Source organism: Watersipora subatra, chromosome 9, assembly GCF_963576615.1.
Source record: "Watersipora subatra chromosome 9, tzWatSuba1.1, whole genome shotgun sequence".
In the NCBI taxonomy this organism is placed as follows: Eukaryota; Metazoa; Bryozoa; class Gymnolaemata; order Cheilostomatida; family Watersiporidae; genus Watersipora; species Watersipora subatra.
The window spans coordinates 3,593,033-3,614,704 of record NC_088716.1 but is presented as its reverse complement, the minus strand read 5'-3'; the positions used below and the strand labels follow the sequence as shown (position 1 = coordinate 3,614,704).

Genomic DNA, 21,672 nt, shown 5'->3' with positions numbered 1-21,672 from the left:
CTTTCCTTCTCTCTCCCTTTCTCTCTCTCTTCCTCTCTCCCCCTCTCTCCCTCCCCCTCTCTCTCCCTCACTTTTCCTCTCTCTTCCTCTCTCTCCCTCCCTCTCTTTCCCTCTCTCTCTCTCTTTTCCTCTCTCACTCTCTCTCTCTTCCTCTCTCTCTCTCTCTCTCTTCCTCACTCCCCCTCTCTCTCCACCTCTCCCTCCCTCTCTCTCCCCCTCTCCCTCCCTGTCCCTCCCCTCTCTCCCTCTCTCTCCCTTTCACTCCCTCTTTCTCTCTATTGGGTTGCTAGCCAACGCATAGTAGTGGTCAAATAGTTACAAGCATATGTGCTAGGAGGACTACACACATTGACAAACCTGTTGGTAGAGTTATAGAAAGTGATATTAGTGTGTGCATGATCAAATCAATTTCCCTTGTTCTCCTTTCATATTTGGACTGATATAAAATGAAGCATGAAATAGAGATACTATTGACAATGTTTTGTTCACTTTGTCATGAGATTAACATCATTTCCTTTTCACTTTGGTATTGATACCTAATGCAGGTAAAAATAGCCTAACTTCTTTATCACTCTAATATTGACGACAACTGCAGGTAAATATTTAAATAGCATAAATCTTCCGTAAAAAAGATACTACCACTCACGCAGGTAAATAATGTAGCGGAGTCTATTCGGAAGAAGCATATCTTTCAGCAAGCACCAAAACTACTCGTAGATTTATCTAAAAACTATGTCAATAAAGTCTTCCTCAGCAAAAGACGGGATGGGGAGTTGTTCTCTCCAAATATCAACCAAATGAGTCCCTATGAAGTCATCAGTCATATAAATGCCTACCGACACGAAATACGACAGACTGGAAGAAAAATGGACATATTTGATAAGAAGACAGTCAGGTAAGAGCTATCCTTTTGACTAAATGTGAAAGTGAAACACATATTAAAAGTTCTGCTTTGAGTCTTATCATATAAGAGATTATTTAAAACTTAATGCATTTGGTTGATCATTTAAAACAGAAGAGGTAGTCTCAGGGCAATCCACCTTTTCTCATTTTTGTTGACTTCTACCTCAAGTGCCTTCTTCTGCTTTATTCACAGCCTGAGAGTCCTCTATTGAATCTGAACTTGAAAGTGAGGGAGAGAGAGAGAGTGAGAGAGGGGAGAAAGGGGGAGGGAAGAGAGAGAGAAAGGGAGAGAGGAGATAGAGGGAAAGAGAGAGGGAAAGGGAGAGAAAGGGAAGGGGGAGAGAAAAAGGGAGAGGGGAGATGGGGAAAAGAGGGAGGGAGAGAGAGATAGGGGAGAGAAGTGGAAAAGAAGGGGAGAGAGAGAAGGAGGGAGAGAGGTTTAGAGAGGGGAGAGATGGGGAGAGAGGACAAGAGAAGGGGAGGGAGGGGAGAGACAGAGGAGAGGAAGGGAGGGGGAGAGAGAGGAGGGAAATAAAGAGAATATGTATTATAATAGAACACTGTTATATAATGACAAACTTGTGAGCAGGGATAAGATGCTATGATGACAGAATATAGTATATTGCCTATTTAGGGAATGGTAGGCAAAGGTTAGTAAATTGTCTACTAAACTTATAAGTACATAACATGTAAATTTATTTTCTATTCCAACATTCATCCTATATTCCGACCTCACCTTTTTCTCTTCTTCGATACTCTAATTTCAACTGCTCCTACCTGATTCCTATCTGCTGCATTTACTATTGTGGAACCACCAACTACATCTACTTCATCACTATTCTAGGCGGCCTGGAAGGAAGCTACGAGATTGGGAGTTGTGGTACTTGAACATGTCTCAGTACGAACTCTATCGCCATGATGATCCAATCATAGACCAGCTACTGCAGAATATGGCATCTCTACCCATAGTGCATTCATGTAGGCATCATTGTTAACACTCTACTACTGTAGCCAATGCTCGCTGCCTGCAGACAGTTTAGTTGATTTCAACTAATCAAACTTTTTTCATAAAAATCATTTACTTGGTAAGTGCAGTGTTCCTAAATATCTCTCTTTTATTATACATGTAGTTGTCTTAGTGGGTTTAGTCTGCCCTCTTAACGAGTCTTATTTTCACATTACACAGTATGCAGTTACTTACCTTCAAGGAACATAACGGAAGGAACCAAACGCTTTAGTACTGACTTCCTACTTCCGGGCTCAGTAGTTCACTTCCGTAATTGTCGGAAACTATTATGAATAGTTTTGTGATAAAAAGTTGAGATAAAAATATTGCATGTCTGCGAACAGCCGGTTTACAGCAAAATAAAACTCATGCTCTAAAACTTTCTGATACCAGCAATGACTTCCAAGAAAATCAAGTGTTTGCATCGAAGTTTAAACATATTTTTGTTAGATTCTAAACGTTTTACTGACACAATAAGAAGGTTGATAACACTCTCAGTAAGAAATGCGAAGGCATCCCTAAAGATGGAGATAATGTCTTCAAAATTGAGCCATTTTTACTTATACGCTGGAATGCAACACCTTCGGCAGTTTGCCGCAATGGCTGGTTGCCGCTATGGCTGGTTGTTGCTTTGAAAATTTTATGAATGATTTGACACCAATTGGCTACCATTAATAACTATTGATAAGATATTGATATTCTAATATCTATTGATATTCACAGATAAGATTTTCCGTAAGCAACTTGCAAGAGCAGGCAAGCAAAATACTACTCGCACTGGCCTCTCTACACTCAGCTGCGTTAGTAGTTAGTAGTTAGCTGTTTTAGTAGTTACCACTGACTAGTGATATATAACTTTGATAAATTTCAAGTTTTTTACATGGAACAATATTTAATAAGTACACTTAGATCCAAGAATCTTTACTATAATAAGAGTTATGTCCCTTCGTCTGTCTGTCTGTCCAAAGCCATGTCTAGAGGTTGGGAAAAAAGATTGCCCCATACAAGATTCAAACTCACTACTTACCCTGTACACTACCATTTGTGCTAATCAACCACTCATTAGCATTCTAGAATAATTGTATGTATAGGTATTACACCTAACGATCTCTTACGTCGCACTAGACTGCCAGGGCATTAGTTGTCACAATGTGAGGATAGTTCCAAGAGTTAAAGGTTACTAATTAGTCTAAGAGAAAACTGATGAAGCCTTGTCAAATTACTTGCTGTTGCTTATACTAATAGGCAGCGTCTTATTTTTCAGATCAGCTCTCAGGTGGTACACAGCTCAAACTTGACTTGACCTTCTCTGATGACTCACAAAGTCTCTGGAAACCCATGAGGTGAGTTAACCGCTGCTTACTGACATAAGCATTCTGACAAGCTGACTATAAAATATAGTTTCATGTGTTTTGTGAAACTGAAGGGAAAGTAACTCCAATTTTTAAAAGCTTACATAACAAATAAATTTTTACATAACAAATAACATATTTTTAGTAAGTAAATTGAAATCTGTTTAAACAGGGAAAACAATTTTTATTTTAGAAGTGTTCTACTAAGCCGCACGAAAGGCCTAAATAAGAAGACACGCCTACAAAGTTTTCAAGGCACTTAAAGGCTAAAAAATTGTTTTAAATTAAGAAAATTCTCTAAATTTTCTTAACTTGTTCAACCATTAGAAGACAACTCCTTTCAAGTATGATAATGGTTGTTTTACCATGGAATAATTCACTGAAGCCAAATCTAAATGTGGGTTTCTGTTGAAAAGTCTGTTTTCTGAGCTATATCGCAGTGGTAAGACAAATCCTTTGTTGCAGGTTCACGAGAGAGACAGAAACATTAGAGAATCATTACTACTTTAGCGACTATGAGAGACACACAGCAGAAATAGCTGCATTCCATCTAGACAGGTATAAAAGTAAAAAAGGGCAGAGTGCTGAAACTACTGTTTAGGAATATTTACATCAATGTGTTTCTTTGCTAATTTGTTTGTGGAATGTTTTTGAAGCTAGAGTATCTGTTATCTGGAGCAACGCACTGATGTGATAATCTTTACTATACATGTATATATTTTTTTCTTTTTTTGCTGGCCATGTTCTAGTTATTGGATACTGCTACATCTATTATAATAGCAAGAGGGCTACTAAAGATATAACAGTACCCAATGAATGCAACATAATCAGCGTAGAAAAAAGAAATATATATACATGCACATATATATATATATACATATATATATAAAAAAAATTGTTTCCTCACCCCGGATACCCCGTATGGGTGGTAAATTCTGCTCTAACTCGGGTCTCCTACCAGAGACCTGGGAGTTTGAGCACTCGTCTCAAGATCTTAGCTGTTCCCAATAGCGCACTTTTCTGCAACTCACCTGAGTTGATTGTTGTTGGTATTTGGGCAAGCCACATTTTATGCGCCGGTGTTATTGCGCCCAGTGCCCCAATCACTACTGGGATTACGGTTGTTCTTACATTCCAGCATTTTTCAATTTCTTCTCCAAGAGGGAGATATTTTTCTACCTTTTCTTTTTCTTCGCTGGCTATATTGTAGTCATTGGGTACTGCTATATCTATTATAGTAGCCCTCTTGTTCTCCTTGTCTACCACCACAATATCTGGTTGGTTTGCTAGGACATGCTTGTCAGTTTGGATGTAGAAGTCCCAGAGGATCTTAGCGCGGTCATTTTCATTGACCTTACCAGGAGCTTCCCACCAGTGTTGTGGTTTATTAAGGCCATACTCATCACATAGACTTCTATACACAATACCTGCGACATGATTATGCCGCTCAGTGTATGCGTTCCCTGCTAGCTGTCTGCATCCACTAATGATGTGTTGGATGGTCTCAGGTGCATCTTTGCACAGTCTGCATCTAGGATCGTCTCTAGTGTGATAGATTTTCGTTTGGAGTTGCCTTGTTGGGAGCACTTGCTCCTGGGCTGCCATGATTAGCGACTCTGTATTGGCCGTTAGGTTTCCTTTGTTCAGCCACATATATGTCTGGTGAAGATCGCCAACCTTAGATATTTGTTGGTGGTAAGCACCATGAAGAGGTTTCGTATGCCAGTCAATTTCCTTATCATCAGGGCGTAGGTCCGTTGTGAGAGCAGCCGATTGAAATTCAGCTAGCAAATTATTTGGGATGGCCATGGAGGCTGCATATGCTTTGATGCTTCGCTCCTCCTCTTTCACTGTCTGCTGTACATTTTTGAGTCCCCTACCGCCATCTTTCCTATCAAGATACAATCTAATAGTATCAGATTTTGGGTGGAGTGCTCCATGCATGGTCAGCAGTTTACGAGTTGCTATATCTGTTTCCTTGATGGCTTCCTCAGTCCACTTTATTATGCCTGCTGGATATCTTATTACTGGCAGTGCGTAGGTATTTATTGCCATGATTTGGTTCTTGGCATTGAGCTGGCTCCGTAAGACCTGCCGAAGGCGTTTCTTGTATTCGGTAATGGCTTTGTGACGTACCTCGGCTTCGTGGTTGATGTTGCTTTGCATAATCCCCAAGTACTTGTACCCTTCTTCTATATCTTTGATGATACCATTTGGCATTCTTAGGCCATCTGTGAGCATAGAATGGCCTTTCTTAAGAATTAGCCTTCCACATTTCTCAATACCGAAGGTCATTCCGATGTCCTTGCTGTATACCTGAGTGAGGTGTATTAGCGAATCAATGTCCCTTTCTTTGTTAGCGTACAGCTTGATGTCATCCATGTAGAAGAGGTGGTTTATCTTGGTGCCACTCTTAAACTGGTACCCATATTGAGTCTCCTCCAGCATATTGCTTAGAGGGTTTAGGCATATGCAGAAGAGCAGCGGTGATAAGGAGTCACCTTGATAGATGCCTCGCTTAATTTGTACACTCGCCAGCTTTTTGCTATTAGCCTCCAGTTCCGTCTTCCATTTGGTCATTGACATCTTGATGAATGCCACAAGAGCAGGGTGAACATTGTACATACTGAGGCACTCAAGTATCCAACTATGGGGAATTGAGTCATAGGCCTTTCTGTAGTCAATCCAAGCCATGGCAAGATTGGTTTGCCTTCTCCTGCTGTCTTGACAGACCGTCCGATCCACCAGTAACTGATGTTTAGCTCCTCGGGTGTTGCGCCCAATTCCTTTCTGAGCACTGGTCATATAGTGACTCATGTGCTCTTCCAGTTTGTCTGCAACTATTCCTGAGAGCAGTTTCCAAGTGGTGGGCAAGCACGTTATTGGTCGATAGTTTTGGGGAATCGGCCCCTGCTTTGGATCTTTTATCTTATATATATATATATATATATATATATATATATATATATATATATATATATATGTTTATATACACATATACATGTATATATATACATGTATATATATATAATATATATATACATATATATATATTATATCACCCAATGCTCCGATGACTGACTCTGTTAGTCATTGAAGCAATGGGTGATAAAGCATCTAGCATAAAGTTACAAACGCTAAAAGACTGTGCCAATGACCATGAACAATTTTGTTCATTTTACGTAAAACATTTAACAAGCTAACGATTCAATGGATAAAACATATGTTTTCTACAATGTATATCCAGATAAGCAGTTGAAAGGTTTGCTTACAGCAACCCTTGTATTCAGAATTTTTTCACATTTCTCATGACGTTCTTATAAAAAATAAATTTCAGACTATTTACCTCAGTTTTTGCTTTTTCTTATTCATTAATGATTATTTGCTAGTATTGCTGGCATGTGAGAGCAGGTGCTGGCATGTGAGAGCAGGTGCTGGCATGTGAGAGCAGGTGCTGGCATGTGAGAGCAGGTGCTGGCATGTGAGATCAGGCTATGCGCTCACATGCCAGCACCTTTCCATCTCCTTTCCGATTAGAATATATTTTCTCAGCAGACAGCAGATTCACTTTGTGTAATTATAGAATACTTGGCATGAGACGAGCTCCTCCAGTAGTTGGCCGAATTGTCAACATTACAAGTGACATACGTCCTTACGCCAGTGTTAAGTTCTTGAAGACAATATTCCGCTCACCTGTGGGTAACCTATGCTTTTACGGCAAATGTTCTTATTACTGTGACTCTGGACACGCTATCTGCGGCCATCCTGATTGGGTAGAGGGTTCCGCTGCCGCTTTTCTCCCAGATGAAGAGTTTGCCCCTAGATATGATCGTCGAAATCCTTGGCGAAGATCATACAGGTAAAACATACCGCAACTTCAGGTCTGCTTAATTTTTGGCCTTAACGGTCATCTGTTAAGGTCAATCAAAGGTCAGCGTTGTAAGCAGCTTCTCTCTCTTGTAGTCAGCAACTGTTGTTACCTTACCTGATGGGGTCATCTTCTATACAGAGTAAGGATGCTTTTGGAATTATAATTCCTTTTGTCCAGGCAGCAGTACATGAGTTGGGTACATATAAAGCATTCAGCTTCCAATCATTTCCCTCTCACAATTTTGGGGAATTACGGTAGTTTTTGTGTGATGACTCATCAGAAATATTTAGTAGACCAAGATCGTTACAAAACTTTCTTTGTTTTTGGGCTACAAAACCAAATGCTTACTTTATAACAAACGTGTTTGGTGCATGCTTAAAATATTTTATTTTTGGTTTTATAAATACACTAATTAGTAATTACCATTTTGGTTGCTCACTGCTGAAAATGACAGGCAGAAGATAACTCTCAAGTTTATAGAGACTTGATGAATTAAATGAATGCTTATTGTGGACCCTATTTTATAATAAACATTTTCTAATGTTTTTTCACATGTACCTTTCCAGGATACACGTAGGCATGAAAACCGTTAATTCTTGCAAAAAATGTGCTTTATTCAATAAATAACGTCAACAAAACACTCATTTCCGAGACATCAAGTAAACATACTGCAGAGATAGTAATAAAGAAGTGTTAACCTCACACTTCCTACTAAGACTGTTTTAAAGGAAGTGGAGGTCATTGAATTACCAATTACCAACCAAATATTTCAGATTATTAAAATAGATTGAAGTTGAGAGTAATTGCGTTTATTTGTGCTGCTGAAAGGCTTGTTGAAAGCAGTTACTTATAAAGTGTAGTCTGCATCTATTGACTTCAGGTCCTTGACACGTCTACTCAGCTTGATGCTTTCATAGTTGTTGTTTTTGTAATCACTATTTGAGCCACTCGATTTTAATTTGATGCTACTAGCATGTAATATCTACAGAGTACTAAAGTATCTCCTTAGCTGAAGAGAGTTCTGCTTAGCAACTACAAGGAGGGACTAGTAGTAGGGGGCCCTCTAACACACTACCCTAGCCTTTGCTCTTAAGAGGTGCAGCTACCAACAACTAATCAAGCGTCTTGATTCCCAGTCATCCTAAGAACAGTGTCTAGTTTTGTCTTGTATAATAATATAGTCGAAGCAAGAGGGTACAGTGGGAAGACGACCCCAACTACTGCCAAGAGGTGAAAGCGACCATTCCTTTTGACAAAGGTCGCTCATTACTAGACCTAATGGACCTGCATGTCTTTGACTTTATACAGGGTAACTATATTGTATATATATACATGTAATTATATATTATATATAAAATATATTATATGTTGTATATTATTATACATATAATGACATATATATTTATATACTATTTTATTTGTTAAATAAATTCCAGAAACTTCTAGAATGGTTTTATAAACCCGGAGATATGCAGATACAAAACCACATTTTTCAGATCAACGATATCGATAGCTGAAATGCCAATATTCATGTGTTTTATAATAAAAGTGTGTGGATGTCACGTCACAGTAATAGAATATGTAGGTCAAAGTTATTAAAATTTAATGAGTCTAGATTAACATGCTTGTCAAACTTATATTATGCATGTAATCTATGAGTATGATATTTGTAGAACTCAGTTATAGTATAGAAGTACATACCGGTTGTAATAATTGTGTATATAATCATATAGGTCATGGCGGCATTCAGTAGACGTCTGTGATAGTACAGTATGTATGTAGGCCACCAGCATGTCGTATATCTAGGTCAGTAACATAGTGTATATGTACACGAGATTGGAAGTGTGTATGTAACCCAAAGTCATAATGTATACATAGTGCAAGCCTTAGTTATAGTTTATATCTAGGTCACAGCCACAGTTTATATGTAGGGTAGTCAAAGTTTATATGTACATCACCGTCATAATATATATCTTGGTCTACGTCTTACCTTATACGGAGGTTTCATTCATAGTTTATAAGAAGACTCTAGTCTTTTTGTAATTCTATAATAATTACCATGTCAGATGTTTTTACCATTTTAATACATCTGTCAGTGATTGCCATTCTAATACACCTGTCAGTGGTTGTCATTCTAATGCGCCTGTCAGTGATTGCTATTCTAATACGCCTGTCAGTGATTGTCATTTTAATGCGCTTGTCAGTAACTGCATTCTAATGCACCTGTCAGTGATCATCACATCAGTAATAAATCTAAATGTCTATCTTCACAGGAAATATGGACAGGCACCATTATGAGATCTTTGATTTTCCCGACAAGTGGCAAAACGACACAGTTCCAATTTTACTTGATAATGGCAGAGGGTAAGCTACGTATCACATTAAAGCCCTAACCTATATAGATATAACATGCCGTCAAGTGGTGCTTTCAAATTCTTTAAGCATGGGTGTTAGGCAATTGGTGTACACATGAAGCCATCAGATTTCAATCATGTACCACTCACAATTTTAAAAGAACTATATTAATTTTTGCCTTGATTGATGTACATGGTAGTACACAATAGTAGAGTCGGGTTAGATCTATCAATAAGTGTGCATGGTGGCATTACATCAGTAAATGGCCACAGTAACACCATGGCCTGAGATATTCAAAAATATCTTAATAGCTCCTAAGCTATCAAAAAAAAAACACTTATCATATAACAAACATATTTGCGCAGGTTAAAATGTTTTACTGAATTTGGTTGTGAAAAATCAATAGAGTAATTACCAAGCCATTCACATATCGCTAAAAGCAAGGAATAGAAGATAACTCCAAGCTTATGTATACATGTAGGATGATAGGATGATTATAATTCCATCCTAGAATGTACTCCATTCTACATTAAATACAGGGCATGTGTAGGAAATTAAAAAGAGCCCTTACTTGCGTGTTACTTGCTATAATCTAGCTTGGTGAAGAAGCTAAGTCGTCGACAGCATTTCTAAATGAGTCTTATATTTGGCTTTTTGAGGAACTCTGTGATATGTAACTTTATGAATACCTCTATGATATGTAGCTTTATAAACAACTCTATAAGCACATTATGAATTGCCAACCTGTAAGGATATTGCTTAACAAACGGTTCAGGTTCTGACACAGGAGAACTTGGGTGGGTTGTTGGTCAGTCATTTCATGGGATGACAACTCAGCATATTTCATGTTATGCTATTATGTATATATACAGCTGATAGCTGTAACACGATATGCTAAATAGGCTGAGCTGCTGGTCACTAATGCCTGCACTAGTGTCTGGCTGGAGAGTTAGCATTAGCTAAAGTTAGTATAGTCACTTTGGGTAAACTAAATGAGTTGTAGGCACAGTAATGTAACAATAGCCGGAGCTGAGGCTGAGAGCCTTGAGATGTTCTTATAAGCACTATTGGCCTTTCAAGAGTTAAAAAGCAATTACTACATTTAGTCTCTTGCTTTTGATATTTTATATAATTTTATAATAATATATATTATTCATCGCTATTTTATTTAATTATTTCCATTTAAAATTATTATTCACTTTTTGTTAAAGCATTTTCTTTAACTAATTTATGACTAATCACTGACTATAAAATAATACATACTATCATAGTATATATTTAATTGGTAAATTATTAAGTTTTATACGTAAATCTTTCAAATACTGGCTACCGAAATCTAAAAATAGATCTCTTTTACAATTTTTTAAAAATTGAAGACCAAGCTAACAGCTGAGCTAAACTTAAAACTATTTTACTCTACTTACCTGAACCCTGAAATAAAGTGTGAGGTCATATATAATCTAGGAGTTGTCCTATCTATAAAACAGTTTGTAATATTGCACACGAGCAGACAACTGTTAGAGTTAACATAAAAATGAATAACAATCTTGTGCACTCAGGGAAGCATTGGGTTATTTTTTTAACTCAGTAAAGAAAAGGAATTCAGCAAAAAAATAAAACTACTAGGTTTGGGCAGATTCAGACCAGTATAGTTTTCGATGGCTTATGTCAGAGTTGTCAAGCCTTTGTTAAAGAGAGGACAAGCCTTGATCCATGCAATCACTAACCTTTGTATGTTGTCACCTATTTAACCTGGCAAACCAAAAAGCCTGCAAAAAGTAAACTAACAGGTTTATGGTAGGTTCAGATCAATATAGTTCTAGAGATCTCCACCAATGCATAAGTAACTAGTTTGAAAGGTCAAAGTAACTAGTTTGAAAGGTCAGTACTGCAATGTCAATAATTCAAAATCACGAGTCTAAGGTCAATAACCTGTCATCACTAATGCATAGCCACTAATCCAATGTCATTAATTTAGGGCCATTAATATAAGGTCACCAATTCGAGCTCACTAATTCAAGGTCACTAATTTCATGCCACTAATATAAGGTCACTAACTCAATGTCACTAATCAAAGGTCACTAATTCAAGGTAACTAATGTATGTAAGTCCACCAATTCCATGTCACTAATTCATTGTCACTAATTCAAGGTCACTGATGTAAGGTCACTAATTCCATGCCACTTTTATATGGCCACTAATGTAAGGTCACTAATGTAAGGTCACAAATTCCATGTCACTAACTTCATTATTCATCTCATACAGCTGGGGAAAGATGTACTGGGATGAGCTCTCTATACTCACTCCTCTCATGCAATGTTGTCAGATACGACACTCAACTCTCCAGAAGCTTCTACTGCTAGATGAAGGACCTTACAAACTAAGTGAACTTCTGAACTATTCAACAGCCCAAGATCCTCTCTACCCCATACTAGTTGAGGGTCACCTTATAGCCGCTGATAGGAGAGTAAGAATTGCTCTAAATGAAATACAGAAATGTATAGTTAAAAGTGGGTGGAGCCACGTAGTGATTGACGATGGATTCTGAGGTTAGCTGGTCCTATGTGAGCCATAAAATATATTTTGTTGTTGGACACTTCCGCGACGTCATTAATATAATATATATATTAATATAATATATATTAATATAATATATGTTGTTTTAATTTAGGTGCTAACATGTGTGTTGTAAATCAACCATAGCATTTTATACATTTGCAACAAGGAAGTAAAACTCATTGATATTTCTAAATTTCTGACTGTTTATATGCAAATCGCAACATATTTTTATAGTTGGACCATAGAAAACATAATTAAACTAATTTATTACTTTGCATTCCTTTAATTCTATGTGCATCTGCGCTCTCCATCTCTTGATTGTCAGCAATATAATGTATATAATATATATTCTGTGTATAATATAACGTTTAAAGCATTTAATTTCTGATTATGTATTGTACCAGGCAATTCATTTTCATACAATTATGTAATGTTATAGGACTGTGCAATAAAAATGTTCTTAAACTGGAATTATCTTCTCTTTTTCTTAATAGTATGTTTTGGTTGGAAGTTATCACTGTGTTGGCTAGGCACCACACTAACAGGGCATTTATATCTTGTAAAAAAACAAAAAATATTTTAAGTTTTGTTGGCTTTTTAATGTGTAGATAATATCGATTCGTGGCAAAGAACATGCTTTATGTAACACCACTTAAGTGATCATCATCTGCACTGCAATTCGATCACATGTGCTGCTTCACAGTTTATTAGTTTTCAGATAATAGAACGCAACTCATTTGTAACTGCTTGGTTTGTTTAACAATCTTTCGAGCTTTTTCCATGTACGGTGAGAGATCGTCATGTGTAATTACTGTGTGCACAGCTGTTTTTCAATGTGTCAAGGTGATCAAGTGCTTGCCTGGATTCTGGTTGTCAAAGTTTGATTCCCATTTCTATGTTCTTTATTTTTTACTCTTAGCCTGGCTTCAGACAAACGAACAACTTTTATTATTATTATGGTAAGGAATGACTTTAAATTAATAGTTTTGTTTTTGCCTTCTGAATTTAAGAACATTCTCAGATCTGTTCAGTGGGTGCAAATATTCATCAAGCGCTTTCCTAACAGGCATTTTTGGCAATCTTAGAATTTGACATATAAATCATAATCCACTAACTTTAATTATTTCACCACTCATTGTCTCCCCTTGTTATTGCATATGATGGTGTTACTAGCAGCAGCTGCTCTCAGCAGTCTTTGATGCTTCTGCAGCTGTTTTCGTGTTAGCTGTCCATGTTTGTATCTATGTCTCGCTATTGAAGAGACATGCCTGGATAGACATAGGCATGGAGCGGCTTCATCGTGGTTTCTATCATTATCTTTTGATACAGACTCCTATTTTTACTTTTGATTTCATCTTTTGAATAAAATCAAATCTGTATCTCAGTTAAAATCCATATACTTCTTCATGTGATGTAACTGCCATATTGTCAACTACTCAAATAAGTCTGTGCATTCGAAAAGTTTTGAGTTTAGTTCAGCTGCTAATTTGATTTGAATTAGTTTAAAGAGAACAATTTATGAAATTCTGAATTTCAAAATTTGAAAAGTTTAGACAACTACTGTCATTGGCTTTTGAATATGTATTTAAACAAGTGTGGACAAATGCTGACAATTACTATCATGTATGCATATGTTGACAATAAGCTTTTAACTTATGTATATAAAAGTATAAATTTTTTAATACTGCTAAACAAATACTACAAATAGTTGACCTATATTATTCATAATCATTAAAATATTTACAGTATTTTGTTTGGGTTATTTTTACTTATAAAGCCATAAATTGGTTGTCTCTTTACTTGTTTAATTACCTGTTTAACAGCAGACAACGGTTGTCTGCTGTTTTTTCGGAAAGGACAAACCTTCATACAATAACATCAGTTGAGTCAGCCATAGTCATTGCACTGACAAGGGTAAAGGCTTGTGTCAGCAAGTGTGACTTATTGTGAAAAGTGTCTGCGGAATCAACTCAGGACTAATTCAGTATGTTTAGCAACAATGTAAAGACTTCCTGTTGGTTTAAACTATATTTAAACTGTTTGATCACTTTGATCATTACTGCGTGAGGCGGCAGTAAAAAATTCACATTTTTCCATCTGTTGTAAATCACAGGCTGAGTCATTTCAATAATTAAGCATTATATTCAGCTTACTACGTGTAACTCAGCCTAAAACCTTCCTCGATGAACACATGATACTGGAGATGTTGACAGAAAGAGTGAAGGCAATCTATGTAAGTTCAACTATAGAAAACATTTCTGCATATAATGATTTTGAAATTTATAGTAGATTTGTGTGTTGTTTTCTAAAAGCTAGTGTTTGTGCTGAGACCACTGCAGTTTATTTTGAGAGTATGGTGAAATTTTTAGTTGAACTTGTTACTTAAACAATTTATTAAACTTGTGTGAATGCTTAAATAAATGTGGAGATATTATTAATTTTGAAACTATTTCTATAATCTTAAAAAAAATTACTATTAATAAAAGTTTTTAAGAGCAGTTATTTAGTCTATGAATTATAACGATGAGAGTTGTTTTCTCACTTTGGAAATCGGTGTTAGTAACGTTTTTATGGTATCCGTCTAAACGGCTTTCGAAAAAATAAAAACCTTCTAATAGTCAAAAGTTGCATTTTATTGCAATGATAATTTTAAAATTAAATAATTTAAAAAAAAATTAAAATCTAAAACACATAAACAATAAAAATCGTTTTTTCGACATGTCTAACTTATAGAACAGAGTTTTTTCAGGTCAGTTTTCAGCCATTGTACTTACTGATTGATTGAAAAGTTATATGAACGATAGAGCCCTAGGGATTTTGGCGTCTCAACGCTCATAGTATGGGGACTGGGGAGGAGGAGACAAAAATAATTTATCATATTGGGGACGAAGACACGCCGTATTTAATAAAACTACCTATTCCTTCAAACGCTGTTAAACTGAAAGACTTGAAAGATGCACTACAGAAACCAAATCACAAATATTTTTTTAAATCTATGGATGCTGACTTTGGGTAAGTTCTGTTTTAGTATTTTTAGTTATACTTTTGATTTATTTATAAAAATACTTTTGATAAACTTTCAAGTACCTTTTAGTATTTTTGCTTTCTATTCAATGAGCAAAGTAAAGATTAAAACTGATGGTTGCACTATATGGTCTTTCATAGATGAGCAAGAGGTCTAATTGAGACATTAGAAATATATGAAGGCTTTCTATTTTTTAGTTTTGCAACAATAGCTTGGCTGCGTGATGTAGTTTTTGGAGTTGACATGTTGCACTGTATAGATGGCCTAATATACAGGTTGCAGTTCATTTTTGTCACCTTTTTGCAAAAGCTTTTCAAGCTTTGGAGTACAATTATTACACGTTTTGTATTAATAATGTTTAGACGAAACCTCTTTTTTGACAAAATTATGCTCACTCATTTGATTGCGCTGCTTTAAATAACTAAGTTTATGTGTAAAGCAAATTATTTGCTGTAGATTTCAATAATACATGCACTCCAAATCATCTACTCGAGCTGTGGCTTAATTTCCTTTCCACGTATTGCCTTGCATTGTTCAAAGGCGTTTGTTTATGCTAAATATATTTTAAGGAGTCCAATTTTTTCTTGTACTGTATCTTCAAGTAATTTACACGTATATGCATCTACAGGAGTTACAGCTTGTTTTTGTACTTCTATTAATTGCTAATTGACATATCGTCATGCAATTTGCTCTTTGGTAGGACTGGGCTCAATTGGCCCTTGGTTAGTCTATTATATTAGGAGAAGGCAGTTTCCTTTTTGCCATCAAGTAATGACCGAATGCTCTTACTTGCAGGGTAGTAAAAGAGGAGCTCTTGGATGACAATGCCAGCTTGCCATGCTTCAATGGACGAGTTGTATCTTGGGTAACTATTACTAAGCATCTTTATTTGTATTTCACTTTCTATGGAATATTTACTAAGCTTGGCATGTTTATGATCATGCTAAACAATAGCTAATAATATCGACTTTATTTACTCTACTGTCCAAGCGTTTATTCAAAATTGGTTTTGTTTGGCAACTGCTGCACCTTCCATTAGTATACATGTGATGATGCAACTTGAAAGAGGGAAAATAGTAATAGGTCAGACATCTACCAGTTTTTTTGTTTACAAAACTGCACATTTGGCTATTGCAATTTATGAAACTTTTCTGCAAGACTTTATCAATCTGATTTGGAAAAGATTTAAAATGGAATTGCTGTCGCGGCATTTTTCGGGTGTCATTCGGAAATGCTGTTCCCATCTTTCTCAAGCATGAAACCTTCCAAAAAAATTTGCGAGCAAAACAACCCACTTGACTTGTGGGTTTTTTGCTGTTTCTATCTTGCTGAATGCGCAGGTTGGCATGGAAACATAGTGTTTGTTAATTAGCTGAAACTTGAGCAAGGTCACTCTCCTCTGCTAGTTGAATGTCTGGACAGAACATGTCTGGCAGCTTGAGGTTGACTTTAGATTAATAAAGAATCATTAAAAGATTGCTTTAGCTTAATTTGATCATTTGCACAGCGAATCTAACCTCGTGGTCTTTGAAACGTGCGTTGCAGTATTTCTCACTGTCATTCGTTGTGTTCCTTCACGTAATGTACTAAAACTTAGGCAGAGCTTCACACATTTGCTCTCTGGTTAGCACAAAAACCGTTTTGAGAGTCCAGTCGTGCTTTAACTCTACCCTTGCTGGTGTGATCTCTAGGCAGCTGCACTCATAAATCTTTGATAAATATTCATAAAAAAGATAAGTCAATTTGTGGCTGCAGCTTTTGGAAAGATATGACTAATCACAGGCAGTTATTAGAAGTTGTAATTATTATTAGCACCATTATTTAGCAATGTCCAACGTGCCAAGCGGTGCTGTTGTTAGAGTCTTGGTCCACCATGCTGAAAGTTGTGTGATCAAATCATGTATGATGCAATCTTTTTTCTTAACCCGATTGAGCTCAATCGGGGAGGTGCCGTTCCAATTATAGTAAAGATGAACAGGTATTAGACTTTAATTTATAAGTTAGGGAACACAGTCTAAGAGTAAAGTAACAGTAATAACATGATTTAACTTCTAATAGATTTGAACATGATGTTCAAACAAGGTTAGTTTGTAATTTGAGCATGTGCGTAACAGTACTGATGTAGTACAGTGTCCTAACGAGATACTGCTATGGGAGAATGAATTGGTTTTAACATTCTTCTGCTACTATAAGTTGAGTCTCAGTTTTTATAGATAGCTGGGTGATTCACCATTTGAAAACTCAAGTTTCCGTTGCCAGTGATTACTTGCAGGTTAGGATTAACAGTCATCTGTTAGCCTTTGTTTATCCGTTTATTGGGCCTTCACAGGCTGTTATTTTACGCTGTCACAGTCGTCGATATGTTCAACATTTGCTTTATATGCAGTGGATGTTATTTGTTTGAATATTTGCATCACTCATCTCTCATCGAGTAGTTTTTAGCCAAAAGCATGCTTATCATGTTTTAAGGAAGTTATGGCTAAAATATTCAACTTAATATATAAAAAAGTTTACTTGAAGCTTTTATGAAGACAACGTTTTTTATACCCCTCTGTGAAGAAACCACCAGTATACAAGCTTGTCTGTAATCTGTAACATACATCTCCTTGTTGACCACCTTAAACATCACTAGAGAGACTGCTGTTAGCGAGGTCGAACGGAAAGGTACATTTGATATAACTTACAAGTATAGAGCTGCGATCAGCTGCCCAAAGAAGGCCGTCAAGTATACACGGTCTATTAGCAAACACTTGTAGGCTCTTTTCATGCCAACTTATTGCAAGGCAGATCACCTCTGGCTGACCTTGTTTCTAAGCAACATGTGACAGTTAGTTAAACTATTATTGTATGTAGAGCCTAACCAAGTAGAATTATATCTTACTATTTTTTACCTTTCAAATCAAAACAGTCCACATACTTTTCCTACTAGCTTTCCATCTAAATTACATATATTTAAATGTTTGTATTATTACAGTTATTATTATTATTACACAGAAGGCTAATAGTAAGCTATGTTTTTCTAATTATATCTTGTTAACAGCTTTATAGTCTAATTTTATATACCCTAGGACACTTATATTTCGCTAGTATTTAGTTTCGTGAGTAGCGTACAGAGTAAAATTTCGATGCAACTTAATTTCGCAGCTCTGATGAGTGCGAAAATATAGTGATGTGAAAATAAATGCAGTGGAACAAAAATAATTAGATTTCTCAGGTTCAGTTCACCGATAAGAAAAACATTTCACTTTGGGACTAGTTTGTAATTGTGAACCGCAGGTAGAATGGTGTGGGCGAAGTCGATAATGCAATTTGATCGCTTGCTGCCCTTTGTTTCTTGGACTATCGATGAACAAAGCTATTTGATTTCGCGTTTTCACTCGTTTATTATGATAGTTTAGTTTCGCACATGAAATTTTCACGAAAGGATGACTCCGTGAAAACGCGAAAGTTAGATGAGGTGAATACATAAGTGTCTTAGGTTACAGGCTTTTAATACTCTCAACCTCTAACAAGCTAGAGGAGTGGGTTCAGCTTTATTATGGTTCTGCTTTGCTTGCAATAGTAACTCATTTGCTGCCGGCCGATCACACCTTTGCCTACGCTGCCAGAAATTCAGTTCTTATTACTTGAAGAAGCGTCGTTTTGTTATGAACAGAATGACGCTTCAACAGTACATAGTAGTAAATACTACAAAAATGTTTGCAAATCCTATAAAATGCTGCAGAAGCGCTTCAAGTCTGATTATAAAGCATATTCCTATTAGATTAGACTATTACTAGCTAATTTAAATCCAACTCTTTTTATGCTTTTGTAACTGTGGTGCTTTTATAAGGATTGCGAAGGTACCAGAAAATTCTTAGATTAAAAAAGCAAATGCAGTAATTCTTCGCTACTTCACCGCTCACTTTTAGCGATTTCAGTACATCACGGTTAAAAGATGTTCATTAAAAATTGAAAATAAAAGAAAGTTGAATTTAAAAAAAATTTAAATGTGTAGATATGCATGAAATAGATTTACAAACATGTGAATTCCTTCTGACAGCGAACCCAGTTAATCACAAGTAAGAATATTCAGACCAGATGAAGTCTAACTGCACTACTCTGGGCTTCTATGCCTTAAAATACTGATATTGAAATATAAATTGGAAGTCAATCGAGATAACTTTACTCATTATGTAGTAAATAATTACAATATGTTTATAAAGCAGTCGAGTGTTCTGGTGTTGAAATTTGGTTCATACTTACACTGGAAAAATTCGTTTCTATTTCGCGTATTTTTGCTATCACGGAGACGCTGGTTCCAATTAACTTTAAAAATTGGGAAATTACGGTAGACCTGCAGTAGAAAAAAGCTGGTCGTCTTTTTATAAGGTTGGAAGGGAGGCTATAAAAGAGTGTAGTGATTGATTTCAGTTTCATTCGGCCTTCACTTGGTTCCACATCATTTTTTTAATTCACTTTTCCGAAGAGTCCATTTTTATTGAAATGTGTATATTAGTTCTTCTGGTGATAACATGTAGCAAATCTAGTGATTCCAACTGTTCAACAATGCATCATCCCTCATGTGTACTTACCTCACTCAGACTTGGGAGACTTACCTCACTCAGACTTGGGAGACTTACCTCACTCAGACTTGGGAGACTTACGTCACTCAGACTTGAGAGACTTACCTCACTCAGACTTGGGAGACTTACCTCACTCAGACTTGGGAGACTTACCTCACTCAGACTTGGGAGACTTACCTCACACACTCCGTAGCAATGACTTCTAATTGCTTTACAGCTGGTGGCACCAGATTCATCCGACACACAGTCACAGGTGGGTCCGGAGGACATCCGGCTGCCAGATAGTCAGATAGGCACACTTGACAGAAAGCCATCAGCACCTACAGACAACAGAAACCTTCCAAAACAGTGAGTAATAGAATGAGTGAGAATGACGCAACCATGGAAATAGGAGAGTATAGTCGATCTGTAAACTAACAGAAGACGGAATAAGCTAATTCAGTCGAGACCTTTCAGTGTTTCTACTTATTTGAACAAGTCTCTCCGTGTAACTAGATCTGTATGCGATTCAACTCGGTGTCAGAGTCGTGTCAAGTCTTAGAATAGTTCGTTTGTTTTCTAAGAAGTTATACCTGAGTGTGTACAGTCTGTCTCTACTTAACAAATATCCTAACTAGCATCTGCTAATTTTTATACTTACTAGTAGGCTGGCAGTCCCGCTGGTCGTCCTCGCTGGTCGTCCTCGCTGGTCGTCCTCGCTGGTCATCTGCTGCTTCGTGAGAGATCATCATGTGTAATAAATATGTACACAATTATTCCATGATGCTGCGAAGTGGCCCAGTGTGGCAGTTGGTGGTGTGCTTTGCAGCAAAATTAGGATACCCGAGTTTAGTTCCTGTGCGATCAATATTTTTCCGTAAAGTTCTTAGGGTGGCTTCAAACAAATAGACAGGCACGGCTCATATTATAGTGCAGACTAGATGAATGCCCGGGAAATAAAGAAGTTTTTGCGCAGCAAATTTATTTTTATTGAACATAAACAACATTTGCCATTCTATCTACGAAACTTCATATCACGAGCAAAGTGATTTGTGCAGTTCAAATAAATTAAGAGAAGAAATAAAACAACTGTAAAATTGCTTAAATGTGAAATAGTTAGCAAGTAATGGCTAGATATGTAGATATTCTGCTGTACTACTACGAGAAATGATTTGCTACTAATACAAGTTATATGAACTGAGAAAAAAAAACCATGAATATGTTGAATTAACAATAACAATGAGTACATAGAACTGTGTGTACAAAAAGATTATTGTTGCAGCAAAAGCTATTTATCAAAATTTTGAATACAACTGTTCTCGTACAATTGTAAACTTTAGATATCAGAAGCATCTGAAGTTATTCCTGAAACACTGTAGCTCACGAGGGTACCTTGTCTGACTGAACGGAGAGAGAATGTAGAGGCAATTTCTATTCTAGATAACGCAAGATGCAACTGTTCATTGGAAAGGTTGTTAGTTTTTACATTTTTTAGCGATTGACCTTAAGAATAGTTGCTAGTAGAACTGAATATTAGAGGCGTGTGAATTGAAATGGCATATTCGGAAACAACAAACTGAAAAAATAGGTTTGGAATATATAACTTGAAAATTAAAAAAAACGAATGCAACAGATACTATTAATTGGTAATAAGTAATAATAATAATTGAGTACATCCTAGCTTGTAACTTGCAATCACGTCTAGAAGTAAAAGTGGTAATACAACTCCAATGTACCGATGCGATGTGGGAAAACAATGCCGAACCAATAGATATTAGATAATGATAGATAGTATTTTAAGCATTGATAAAGACAGTTTGCGTAATGGTTAAATGCGCCCGTCTGTAAACTCCTAGGCTCTGAGTTCAAATCCAGTGTGAAGCAGATTTTTATTCCTAGATTTTAGTTGCTATAACTGGATAAAATGAAGGACAGACAACCACAGAGATTTTTTTTATATAGATTATACGAATAATATTATAATAATAATATTATACAAATGCAGTAAAAAGTTGCAGTTAGATCAATTAAGGTTGTTTACCCTTGTCGACGAATTT

The 21,672-nt window shown here is 36.4% G+C and overlaps 2 protein-coding genes across 8 annotated transcripts in view; both read left to right on the top strand.

Annotated features, from left to right (window-relative positions):
• Window positions 1-693: 693 nt before the first annotated feature.
• On the top strand, window positions 694-12,454 carry LOC137403875 (extracellular serine/threonine protein CG31145-like). The gene is made up of 8 exons (XM_068089971.1): window positions 694-895; window positions 1,748-1,881; window positions 3,174-3,252; window positions 3,727-3,819; window positions 6,845-7,120; window positions 8,314-8,441; window positions 9,406-9,496; window positions 11,753-12,454. The coding sequence occupies exons 1-8, from the start codon at window positions 798-800 to the stop codon at window positions 12,033-12,035; spliced, it is 1,182 nt and encodes a 393-aa protein (XP_067946072.1). The 5' UTR covers window positions 694-797; the 3' UTR covers window positions 12,036-12,454.
• A 2,363-nt stretch (window positions 12,455-14,817) lies between these two features.
• Window positions 14,818-21,672, top strand: part of LOC137405393 (segment polarity protein dishevelled homolog DVL-3-like) — a 52,180-nt gene continuing 45,325 nt past the window's right edge. For all 7 annotated transcript variants that reach the window (XR_010979753.1, XM_068091640.1, XM_068091639.1 and 4 more), the window contains exons 1-3: window positions 14,818-15,058; window positions 15,867-15,936; window positions 19,854-19,984. Coding sequence is in view for 6 of the 7 variants with exons in the window: in XM_068091640.1 (XP_067947741.1) it covers window positions 14,886-15,058; window positions 15,867-15,936; window positions 19,854-19,984 (374 nt within the window). In the remaining variant the exon portion in view is untranslated. The remainder of the gene's footprint in view (window positions 15,059-15,866; window positions 15,937-19,853; window positions 19,985-21,672) is intronic.